Here is a 13,302-nt window from a genome sequence, read left to right on the forward strand (position 1 = left end):
CCATTAATCTTTCATAACAAAATGTTTTCCTTCACATACCAACTCTTTACTTATAAACAATGAGGCTATGAATTAATCACCTATTGCCACAGCTGGAATTTTCTTCGGCTGATAAAACTAGTTGCACAGATTCCCTTGGATAAAGGAAGTTCATGTAGAATCTGATGACTTATTAATGTAAACCCTTCTTATTCATTGAACTATTCCTTCTAACATATTCCTTCCTTATGACCTGAACACAGTTATGGAATGCTGGAGAACTGGTTTGAACCACACTTTTGGGAATGTATAAACATAAAGCAAATTTAGAATGCAGACATGGATGTAAAGTAGAAATGCTGTTACTGTAAAAAAGACATTTGACAGCATGCAGGTCAGACCAAGAAAGCTACTCTGGAATACTACAACTTGCAGATAGACATAAAACTGAGAATTGTCTTTGATTCATGCTGTGCCTCAAGGAACCACTGATGATGACTGCTTTAATGTTGCATAACATTTCCCAATCTTTTTAAATCAACTTTCATATTTGGGGCTTCTGTTCTCCAGGCTTAGTCCCTCCTTCAAAGTGAACAGTTTTGGAACCACTTGAGTCATAAAAATTCAGCTGCTTTAGAGTAGGCAAAAAATGAATTTCTTAAATAAAGGCCTAGCACTGAAATAGCATGGACAGAAAGTTGACATTTGGCAAGAGATTAGTGTTGGTTGAAAAGAAGTGCCTTTGAGTGTCCTAGCTTTGCTTTTTTGTGACACACAGAAATCACCTTGTATGATTTTAATAGATTTCATAGACATCTGGGCTGGAAGGGACCCCAGAGGATCACTGAGTCCAGCCCCCTGTCCCAGGGGCAGGAAGTCAGCGGGGATCATAGGATCCTAGCAAGATAAGCATCCAAATGTGTCTTGAAGGCATTCAAAGTGCGTGCTTGAACAATAATTTTGTATTATCAAATATACAGCTATGGAAGGCCAAGATGTCTGCTAGAGTATGGTTAAGATGCACAGTGAAAGTGTAGCAAAAGTATGCAGCTAAGAAGATAATGTACCTCATTGGTTTATATTAGGGGTGTCAAACATATGGCCTGTGGGCTGAATTTGGCTTGTTAAACATTCTAGCCTGCCCTCTGGTAGTCTAGTGGACTGCCAGAAGTTGGGGAGTCTGACCAGTGGAGTGTGGCCTCCTGCAGAATTCAGGGTCCCTGAACCCCAATATCCATGGCCACTGACATCAGAGGACAAGTGAGGGCTGTACAGATACCCAGCTGCTATCTGATTCCCTGGCCCAATTTGCTGCTCACCTCTGGACCCATGCTGCTGCACAGTCCCCGACCTGCACTGCTGCCTGAACATGGATCTGCACCCCTGGACTTGGACTCAGACCCACCACAGCTGTGGCTGCCTCCACGGATTGAGCCCGGGAACAGCTCATGCCATCCAGATCCAGCCTGGCACCCAGGGTGAGTGTGACATCCTTGCTTTATATTATCAACATCTTTTTGTATAATAATGAGTAGGGTTCCTGTTTTTCTGTTTAAAAATCCCAAATTCTCTGATTAAAACCCCCAAAATCCACATTTTCCCATGATTTAAATTAAATGCTACTATATATATATAGGTATCAGTGGAACACAACATTTTTATTGATATATTTACACTTTTAGAGCAATTTGGAAGCCTACCAGTGCCTCAATCATTATAATAAAATAGTTCTAAATACCTATAAATTTTGGCATTTGATTCAGGTTTTTTGTTAAATCATGGAAATTAAGAGCTCCCCTTGCTCTCTTTGCTCATCAGGATGCAGGTCTAGCTGCAGCTGTTTCCCTTGTTGCTCTGTGGTGTTGAGCAACCCTGATATGCCAGTGCCCTGCCTCTGCCCATCCTGTTGTCCCTCACTCCTAACCCACAGCTCCCTGGCTCTGCCAGTGCCCCTCACTCCTAGTCCATAGCCCCTCCAACCCAGCCAGTGCCCCTCACTCCTGACTTGCTGCCCCCTACCCGCCAATGTGTGAGGAAGGGGGAGTGTGGCACAGGCTATGTGTGGGGGAAGCGATGAGGGGCTTGTGACCTCCCTCCCACTCCCTATTTCTGTACCCACAGTGGGCAAGAGCCTGCAGCTGGGCACACTGGGCTGCAGCTGCAAGCACGAGCCACCTCTGCAGCCACCCCAGCGCAGGAGGGAGCACCACACTGCCATTGCTACCAAGGTGAGGCATGGCAGTGATGGCTGCAGTGTGGAGTTGTATTCCAGCTGCTGCCAGGTGGGCAGAGGGCACCTCACCTTGGCTGCCATGGTAGTGCAGTGCTCTCTCTTATGCCAGATCCTGCCCACTGGGCCACCAAGGTTGCTCCTGCCCAGAGCTGGTCCAGCCCAGCTGCAGCCTTACACCCCACTATGGGCACAGAACTCTGTAGGGGGGGGGGGGACACATGCCCCCCTGCTGCATGGCTCATGCCCCTGCCTCCATAGATTTACCTCAAGGGAGCTGTAGGAGCTGCTCTTCACCCTGCCTAGTTGCTATGTACATGTGTGCACACACATGCATGTGGCACCCCCTGTGCCCCACTCTCTATACCCCAAACAGCCCCTTGCCAGCCTGCAAGGGTAAACCCATGGTTTCCTGTGTTTTTTTCTTTAAAGTAAAAGGATCACAGATTTTCGAGAGAGAAAATCTGTGTTTTTCCACAGCAAACGGAAAACCCATATCCCTGATAATGACCTAGCTAACAATATTTGCTGGTATCTTTCCAGTGGAGCGTGTGGTGTCTGAGAACTGCAGCATTCCAGTGGCATCCAGTCCTACAATCACATACTAAGGAATTTCATTCTTCCTTTTCCCCTTGATAATCTAAGACATTTCCTGACAAACACTGGATCAAAGAAACTTGAACCTTGTATGGTTAAGTGCTTGTACATCAGGAAATGACAAAAATAAAGTTGCAAATATACCTTTAACTTGGCCTTTTATTGTATTAGTTGAGAAATAGCTTGTGATCAGGTTTTGTTCAGCGAGTCAAGAGTTATGTTGTAATACACGTACACAGGTGCAGAGTTGAGGTACACAATGCAACTCTAACTTCCTCATTTCCTGATGGTTAAGTGCCTGCTTTATTACTATGGCATTTTCATAAAAGAGGTATTTCAATAGAAACATAGGTCAGGGCAAATTTAAGATAACAAACTATTTTGAAAATGTATTTTAAAGCAACACTTCACAGCAAAAATACATTATAAAGCATTTGAAAAATTTCCTTCAGCAAACTCAATCCAATTGTACTTCCTTTGAACCCTGCCATGGGATGGTAAAGCCATCATCTCTCTTTACCTCGGTGATTCTCAACTAGTGTACTGCACTACCCTGGGGTGCCTTGAGATCCTTTCAAAGGTGTCTCAGAGTGCCACACATGTTAGCACTGTTAGGTATGCAAATACGCTTTTCAAGATAAACCCAGAGATTTCAAACAGGAATCCTCAGAGTTGAAAATATTTTGACCTGTTGTAGTCTTTCTGAATTCTTTGCAAGAGAAAAACTATACTATTATTTTTGTAGTAAACATAAATGACTGAAAATTAAGAGCTAGCATTTTGTAGGGGAATCTTGAGTCTAAAGAGATTGTGAATTACCACCATACCCCATGGCAAATCCATGCTGAGACAGCTACTGGGCTAACAAGGAAGCTCATTTGTATGAATTTCCAAGAATCCTCAGAGGTTCTGGGTGTCCTGGACATCAATTAAAGCTGGAAGCTGCACCCACAACCTAATGGCTTTCCTAATGGCACCATCATGACCAGGTAACCTAATGGCTCCTTTTATGACCAGGTAACTAAATCCCTGGATGATGGTGTCACCATGGATGTAGTCTTTCTGGACTTTAAGAAGGCCTTTGACATCATCTCTCACCCCATTCTCATTAATAAACTGAGTGACTGTGGCATTGATGCCTACACAGTTAGATGGGTCAAAAATTGGCTGATGGGGTGCACCCACAGAGCGGCGGTGGACGGGTCGTACTCGACCTGGCGGAATGTGAACAGTGGGGTCCCCCAGGGCTCAGTCCCAGGGCCTACACTGTTCAATATCTTCATCAGCGACTTGGATGAGGGGGTGGAAAACATGTTGTCAAAGTTTACCGATGACACCAAGATGTGGGGAGAGATAGGCACACTCGAAGGGAGAGAGAGGCTGCAATTAGACTTAGGCAGACTACAGAAGTGGGCGGATGGTAATAGAATGGGCTTCAATGTAGATAAATGCAGGGTGCTGCACCTGGGGAGAAGGAATCTACAGCATACATACAAGCTGCGGAGCTCCCCCCTTGTGAGCACAGAGGCGGAAAAGGATCTTGGAGTCATTATTAACTCCAAGATGAACATGAGCCACCAATGCCAGACCGCAGCCAGCAAAGCCAACCGTACCTTGTTGTGCATCCAAAGATGCATCTCAAGCTGGTCCAGAGAGGTGATACTCCCCCTCTAGGCAACATTAGTTTGGCCTCAATTGGAGTACTGCATCCAGTTCTGCACACCACACTTTAAGAAGGATGTGGCCTGCCTTGAGAGGGTTCAGAGGAGGGCCACCCGCTTGGTTGGAGGGCAACAGGGCAGGCCCTATGAGGAGAGGCTGAGGGACCTGAACCTGTTCAGCCTCAGCAAGCGGAGGCTGAGGGGGGATTTGGTGGCTGCCTACAAACTCGTTAGGGGAGATCAGCAGCAAATAGGAAGGGTCCTATTCCCCCCAGCAGCACCTGGGGTGATGAGGAACAATGGCCAGAAGCTGCTGGAGAATAGGTTCAGGTTAGAGATCAGGAGGCACTATATCACTGTCAGGGTAGCTAGCATCTGGAACTAACTTCCTAGGGAAGTGGGCCTCGCTTCTACCTTGGGTAAATTCAAAAAGAGGTTGGATGAACACCTGTCTGGGGTCATGTGATTCCAGCATGTGCTCCAACCAGTGGTGGGGGGTTAGACTAGATGATCTATTCAGGTCCCTTCTGACCCCTAACTACTATGAAACTATCACACTCTAGATTTGTGATGCTGTTGTGGAGTTCCTGTTAGAAGATGAGACAGTGCACTCTTTGTCTCATGCTGCGAAGGGGTTAGAATTCGGCATACTGTTGGAGAATAATGTAGTATTTCCACACTGAAAACATCAATGCTTCCAAACCATTTCTTTTCCACAGTTCAGCTGAGTGAAGATGTTCATGTAACATCAAAACAACAAGGGAACAGTGAAGAAAGATACCCAAAAAATCACAGGCAAGCCTATTAGGGGCAATCCCTTAGGCTTTTAGGATGTAACTGTGTACAGCAACACTGGGTGCTGTACATAAGACATCTAGCTCCATAGTAAAATGTCACCGTCTACATGTGTGGTGCTATTAGGGTAGAACAAACTAATTAACTCTGCTATAGGATAGTACTGCCAGACACAAGCGTTATTCTGCAATGGAGTTATTTACACTGCCGCAATGCATGTGTAGCTGCTGACAAGGCTGGCTGGGGCACAAGAGTGCTTCAGTGCAGGAGTTGCCTGTTGGCTAGTCCTGTATTGAAGCATCCTTGTGCCTCAGCCAGCCCCTCCATAGCAAACTGAACCAGGTTGGAGCAGCCCTGGGCTGGCAGGCTGACCCCCGGGGCCCCCAGCCAGCCAGGGCTGTTCTGCCTCGGCTCAATGTGCTGTAACCCTGGGCACTCATGCAAACATGGTGCCTGGGAGAAATATTCAGTTGCATTAGTACCATGTAACATCAAAACTACAAGGGAACAGTGGTCGTATGTAGACATGCCTACTTTTTGTTTCTGTTATTATATTCAGTGGGTAAGGAACATGGTGGCAAAGTGGTTATGGCATCTCACTGCAGCTGCAGAGATGCCAACTCAAGTCTTCCCACAGACTTGTGCCAATTAGCCCAGCTGCAAATTGGCATCTGGCTGTTCTGGGAGTCAAGGGGCAGCTGAATGTGAATGCTGCCCATGTCACTCCTTGTTGTGATGTGGGCTATGGAAACTGACTTGTCTTAAGCATGCAAACCTCACAGGTGGACCATGGCTAATGGGAGTGACATAGCATTTATACTTCTCTACTTTCAGAAAAGAAGTCATGTACCCCTACTCACTCCTTGACAGTAGCCAAGCTATTTTAGATGAGCCAAGTTGTTTTATTAGTGTGATTGACGATGATGCTAAGACAGAATCCATTCATGAGGTCATAAAAAGAAACAAAGGTAAGCTTTCTATAAACTGGAAATTCTGAAGGTATATTGCTTGCTTGGTAGCCCCTATGATCCCTCCTCAAAATACTTTGGAGAATGAATATGCCTGACATATTTTGAGGCATCAAAACCAAGAGCGGTGTGAAGACATAGGAATAATAGATAACACTCTCAGAGAGAACACAGGAGATCTCATAGACAGACAACAGTTTAAATTTGTCACAGGACAGCTTGATTGCTCACGCTATGAGAAACAAAAAGGTAAGAAGCATGATTTACTTAATATGAGGATTTGTATTCCCTTCAAAATTACTTGATTCCAGAATGTATGCTTGTTTTGGAAATGGGACTTACATGTCTGAGAAAACAGTGGCTGACCCGCAGTGGGAGGTCTCTGCAATGTTCCAGCTCTTTTAGGAAATACTGGCAATGGAAATCATAGAGCTTCTCCAGGTTCCCAAAGATAATGTTCCGCTTCCCTCGCAAATCCTGAGGTAAATCAATTCTTTCCATTTCTGGAAAATAGTTGTCGATGATATATCCTAAGGATCTAACATATTCCCTTTCTGTTGTGATCATCTCATCCATTATATGCTGCACTTTACTGCTGGAAGACATAGAAGAGCTGTTTTGAACACTGACAGATTATGGCAAGGTGTATTCACTGAAAACTGAGTAACTCTACTTATTTGCATTGCTTCCTTCATTTCTACTTGTCCTTTGGAAAAGTAATGCTGTAGGTACTGCCTGTTAGATTGACTGCCATTATACCCATACCATTATAGCAACAGATAACATCTTGCAGGAGTTTTATTTCACTCTTGTATGTGGGAAAAAATTCTGCCCTTAATTACAAATATAGAATCCCCCTGATGCAATTAAATTTTATGAATGTAATACACCGCAGAATTTGGTTCCCAACTATCTATAGCAGCTGTAATACAGCAACAAAACAACCAGGAAAGCAGGAGAGGGGGAGGACGGAGGTGAGAGGTTTCAGCTTTGGAGAGACTTTCATAACTTTGAAGACATTTGTGTTACATTTGCAATTGTCTTGACCTTTTCCGTTCTTGCATTCTGTTTGGAAATACAGCTCTTCCTCCCAAGAATGTTGTTAACATACAGTTGGATTGACCTGAATTTCTCTGAACAGTATATATTCTGACAAACTGCAAACTTCCACTGAGAAAGAACGTTCAGTTTAGAAACATTAAAATGCATGATGAATTCTGTCATTAAAGGAAGATTTAATGCAATCAGCGAAACAAGTTTCTGAAACAAAAGAGCAAACCAAGGAACCAATTAATCAATCATTTCTAATTAACTTAAAATATTACATAACATCAAAGCAAACAATTTCCTTAAGAAAAAGCACGTGCTTTCATTCAGAGTCTAGGCAGGCAAGAAATAAAGCTATAGTAAAATATTTTTTCCAGTGGTATTTCATTAACTTAGAATAACTTTATTTCCAGGGCACTGAAATTATTCTGAAACTCTAATCATAAAACATGGAGAAACGTTTGACTTTCTGGTATCTTTAGGGCTTCTCCTTGTCTCACATACGTAATATTCCTATAAAAATTTCAGCAAACAAAATTGAAAAATGATTCTGGGATTGTTAACAATAGCAGGAACAACACAAATAAGAATCAGCCTCTACAGTACATTCACCATGATGGGAACTATTGCTAAATAAACTTGATTTACAGCACATTAGATAAGGTAATACAGTTAATGACAATACACAAACTGCTATTTATTAAATTGTTTTAACTGCAGCTGATGTCACTAAAAATCCCATCAGGGAACCAGGTCAAACCATGCATTTTTTTTCTTTATGAAATTGGCTAGGTCTTAAACCTTTACATAGGAGACCACTACAACAGCTTCAATTAGAATTGTTTGTCCAAAAGGGGAAATACATCTTGCAACAGCTCTTCAGTATCAAGATTAGAAACAAGTTTGAACCTAAAACCTTAGGTCTGAACATTGAGTTTTTAATCCAAATCCCAATCTGAGACCCGTATTTGTGGCTAATTACTTGATAAAATACCAAAGCAAAACTGGATCTAAATGCTGGTCATATAAAAATACGTTTCACTTCTCTAGTGTGGTTCTTCCAGAAAGTCTCAGAAAAACACTATGATGTGACCTGGCTTTGGACATGTGTAACTGCTCAACAGAAAGTACAATGAAGGTCATGGTCTGGCTGAGCACTTTGCAAAGGATAAATAAGCTGAGTGCCACCTCTCTGAAGGAAGCATTATTCAGACCTAGTTGAAAAAAAAAAAAAAAAAGATGAAAATGTTAAGGAAAATTTATCTGAAAAAATTAGTTCATTCCTTCATTACAGAATAAAATATTCCACTGAAGTTTCAGATTTTGAAGTGCTCAAGCCAGCTATACACCAGGATAACTAAGGACACAAAGCATGTAAGAGGCAGGCTGAGTCTAGGCTTTGTGATGACACCAAAGGAGATAAAAGGAAAATTAGAATTATGCCTCACGTAGAATTCTGTAAGATGATTAATTCTGGGCTGAACTGGGATTTTGATAGGTTTTAAGGCAGTATGTATGGTAACTTGTTTGTCTTCTCCCTTTTAAATTTGAGATTTTTTCCATAGGACAGGGGTTTTCAACCTTTTTGGATCAGTCTACCCCTGGTGGCCAGACATGGAGAAGAGGGGATGGGGGTGTGGCCAGACGCAGAGCAGTGGCAGCTGCCGTGTGCAAGCTTCCCCTGCTCCCCAGCGCCTTCATGGCAGCGCGGGAAGTTGCGTGGCGGCACTCCATCCCTGCATACCCCCTAGGACCTTCTCAAGTACCCCTTGGGGTATGCATAGCACCGGTTGACAACCCCTGCCATAGGACACTAAAGATTCTATTGTAACTCAAAAACTGAACATCATAAGCAAAACTTTATATATTTATGCTTTACCAAATACATAAAACAATACAAAGATATTAAAGTGATCCACTTAACAGAGCCAATTCTGCAAACATTTAGGGCTTCTCCAACCCCACCTGCAGATGCTTTTATTTTGGAATAAAAGTACAGCAGAACCTGGATTTTCATGTAGAGATCACTGGCAACCCATTTTGTTCACAGCAAGTTGCCAAATTAAGAATGAGCTGTTTAGCTCTTTGCTGCAGCTTCCACATTAAAGACAACTAGAGGCGCAGCAGGGCAGCTCTGCACCATGGGCAGCCATGTCATAGGACACTGCTGGCTGCTGCAGTGTTGATGGTAGCAATGTGTTCAGCTGCCACTGCAGCAATTGCTATTTTTGTGCCACCCTTCCCTTCCTCTCCCCACAAAAAGGTGACACACCTCAATCATGCTACTGAGTGCTGCATTTCCACTCAGCTAGCGCACAGCCATGGCTCCAGGTAACTGCCTGGAGAAGCAGTACCCTTGAAAAGGCCCTTAAAGCAAAAGCTGCAGTAAACAGCTGGAGATCTTTGCAGTCCTGTGCAGCTGTCTGCTGTAGCTTTATGTGCCTCTTGATATTTCTCAAACCCTCATCTTCACAAAGGGGTTTAAAAACCTAACCCTCTGACATATCTATGTTCTGCTATACCATCTTCTGATTTATTTTAATCCATTTTGAAAGTGGATGAAGCTAAACAAGAAATAATACCTCCTTATTTAATTAAATTAAATAAGGTTAAGAAAATCTGGGAATAGCTACTGCATTTTAATTCAGAGTTACCTTTCATGTATATAAAACGTATAATTTGAGCAATGGTATTCATTGGATGATTGCCATTGACTAATTTTTCCTCACAAAGATTTACTGGACTGGCCACAGATTTTGCCAACTCCCTTCAAAACCACTCAGACGGGGAAAACATTACAAATGTCTGTGGGGTCTGCAGTTCCAGTACTTAACCCAGAATAATTAGATAATTAAATTAAGGACTGTGGCTAGAAATTACATAACCAAACTTGCACATGGAGGTTTGCAGAATTTGCACTTAAAAGGGAGAGAAATGATACTGTTAGTCTGACCAAAGTCATACCCTTTGAGGAATGTATTCTCATTAGCCCTAAAACAAAACAAAGTGTTTTAGAAAATGACATTACTGAAAATTAGTTCCACTCTAACTTCTTGCTATTGAGTGAAAGCAGTAAGATCAAGTAAAACCACAAACTACTTTCTTTGTAATATACTTTTTGTAACTACTAAAAGTCAGTATATATATGTTCTAAGGAAGGACATCACAGTATTAGATTCACACAATTTGTTTTACCATGTTTAGAAGCAGTATTTACAGATTTAATAAACAAAACCAGCCAACCTCTTTTTAAACATCAGCTTGTATACAAAAAAGATCACACAAGATGTCTGTTCTTCCTCTGTTATACAAACCGAAGGTTACTTGTGGTTCAGGAAGTGTCTAGGCTCCAATTTAACAAGGTATTGAAATTTATACCTGTTAAGGCTATTATTGTTCAAGAAGGCAATTAAGCTTGTGTTTAATTTTAGGGGAGACAAGGATTTTTGGGAGTGATCTCTTTTATTGGACCAACTACATGGTTGAAATAAAGTCAGACAAGCTTTCAAATGCAAGACATTCTCATACAAGACTTCAGGTCACTTGATGAAGAATGCCTTGCATTCAATAGCTCATCTAACTTTATTCCAGCCATGTTGTTTGTCCAAGAAAACAGATCACCTCCCAAAAATCCTTGCCTTTCACGTCATTCCTGGACCATCACAGCTATAACAGCACTCTAACACAATTTTATAGTTATTAGAGTCAATGGGACTTATGGGACTTACCTGCCTACTTAAGAGGCATGTCTACATGTGCCCCCACAGCACAGTTTTTACTGTGCTGTCCTTTAGTACTTGCTTTAGGAAGTACTAAATGATGGTGCAGTAACAGCTGTTACTGCATCATCCTGGTGGCACACAATTATTGTTAGGAGCTATGCTGCCATAGCAACACGCTATAGCAAGGTAGTTCATCACTACAGTGATGGAGCACTGGCATTACAGTTTGTGCGTGCTGGTGCTACATCATCATAGCATGTCACTACAGCGGCGTAGTGTCACGTGTAGATGCGCCCTAGGACAACTACTTGCTGAAATCTTTGAATGGCTTGCTGAATTGGGGCCATCAAAATCTATGGCAGACAGATACTATAAAGATAAAATATATGATTATGTAGATAGCATTATGGGACAGACCCCAATACTCTTTTCATCCAGTCTAATCACACTAATTTCAGTGGAACTGAAGATGGAATACGATGCTATTCCATGTGAGTAAGAGTATAAGAATATATCCCTAAATAATGAAACAACAAAGATTGACAGTTTTTAAAAAAACATAAACCTTGTGTTTTGTTCAGAATCCATGTTGTACAGGATTTAAAAAATATACACAGATTTGATAAAAGATTTTTATTCAGTTTCCTTTTTTAAATAAATCATGCAAATACTCATCCTAATTTCCCAACTCATTTTTTTTCTGCCAATTGTGGGAAAATAGCATGCTGTAATGATATGATTCCCCAATGAGGGAGGATCCTGAACAAAAAGAGAAGCCAGCTTTAAGCCTGATAAAAATAAAACAAAATAAAATAAAAACAAAAGCAAAATTTAAACTAAACTTCAAATTGAAAATGGACTTAAAGATTGTGTTTAAATTCCTGTTGCATTTCTAAGTAACTTTTAACGCTGTTTCCTTTATATTTTGTCAGTGACTCTAGGAGAAATAAATCTCATCCTAAAGAACAGCAGCAAAATATTTTAATTATCATTTCCTAGTAGAACACTATTATAATTTTTTCAAAGCATCAAAAGCAATTTTACCATCACTATTTAGATGATTAAAATGGAAATATTTTTCCAAAAATCTTGTTTGCTTTTTACTGTGCTGTTTGCCCCTTTCACTCAGTGAAGTGAAATGAAACTTAATGCTGAATTTTTGCTTTTTGGTCAGTTTAAATTTCTGGCTCTTGTATATCAGCACAATAAAATTAGTTTTTCCATACAGAAGGGGAATGTTTAAATACAACCCCCCATACACTGATATGTAAAAAAGAAAATGAAATATTCATATTCACATGAAGCTAGGGTCCCAAATGTGCAAAAAATCTGCTTGCTGGTGACTTTATATCCAGGGAACAGTCTCACTGGCTTTAGTGGAACTGTACCTCAGGAAAAAAAGTTTAGTGTGTGCATAGTTCTTTGCTGACTCAAAAAGCACCTATATACATGCCCGATGCCTGCTCCAATGCATTCCAATTAGAATATGTTGGAGCAGACTCAATTAACTGAGCCTGCTGGAGCATGCTAAATAGTATGCTCCAGCAGCCTTGGCATCACATGCATTCAGCATTCCCACACTTCAAAATGGCAGTGGGGAAGATTTAACTACAGCATATCGAAAAAGCTTTAGTTAAAGCTCCCCCACCACCATTAGGAAGCATGGGACACTGAATACACGAGATGCTGCAGGTGCTTTAATTAGAACGGTTCCCAAGAGCTGCTGTAATTAAAGTGCTCCTCCACAACTCCAGAGCAGGTGTAAAGATGCCCAAAGTCTCTAGGTATGAACAAACATACATGTTAACTGTTTTAAAAAGGGTAGAGGAGCTGGTGGTCCTATAGAGCACCTATGCATGGTCCTGTAGTGATACAAGTTAGCTAAATCTTTATTCAGGGCCTAAGTCAGATACAGAGTTGAAGCTGGAGTAATTCTGCTATACCTGTATTGCTACAGAATCACAAAGGACTCAAGAGTTTCATCATAATAGCATGTGTCACTATCCTTTGATATACATACAACTTTTACATCTCTCTATATGCTCAGTTTCCCTTTAGTGCTTATTTGACTTCAAGTAGGATATTGCCTGATCAAGTTGGTAAGGATTTGCTCCACTATGGTTATAAACTCTGAATACTCCCATTCTCCCCAACCAAACCAATAATTTTGACCTAAAGTAAATTCCTTTTACACTAACAATGATGTGCCTGTATTTTGAATGTAAATGTCTTTCTCAAACTTTTCAGACACCATGTGGGAGATTCCAGTACTTTTTTTTTTGTTCCTCACTCAAAATAATGGA

At 41.4% G+C, this 13,302-nt stretch overlaps 1 protein-coding gene across 5 annotated transcripts in view; it reads right to left on the reverse strand.

Annotated features, from left to right (window-relative positions):
* The window catches only part of PLEKHG4B (pleckstrin homology and RhoGEF domain containing G4B), a 233,603-nt gene that overhangs the window by 18,849 nt on the left and 201,452 nt on the right, over positions 1-13,302 (reverse strand). For 4 of the 5 annotated variants that reach the window (XM_090049227.1, XM_090049225.1, XM_090049224.1 and 1 more), the window contains exon 15: positions 6,573-6,825. In XM_090049227.1, coding sequence (XP_089905353.1) covers positions 6,573-6,825 — 253 coding nt within the window. The remainder of the gene's footprint in view (positions 1-6,572; positions 6,826-13,302) is intronic. The other variant, XM_090049223.1, reaches the window with a different exon arrangement.

Source organism: Crocodylus siamensis, chromosome 5 (assembly GCF_052110815.1).
Source record: "Crocodylus siamensis isolate JL-2025a chromosome 5, ASM5211081v1, whole genome shotgun sequence".
Lineage (NCBI taxonomy): Eukaryota > Metazoa > Chordata > Crocodylia > Crocodylidae > Crocodylus > Crocodylus siamensis.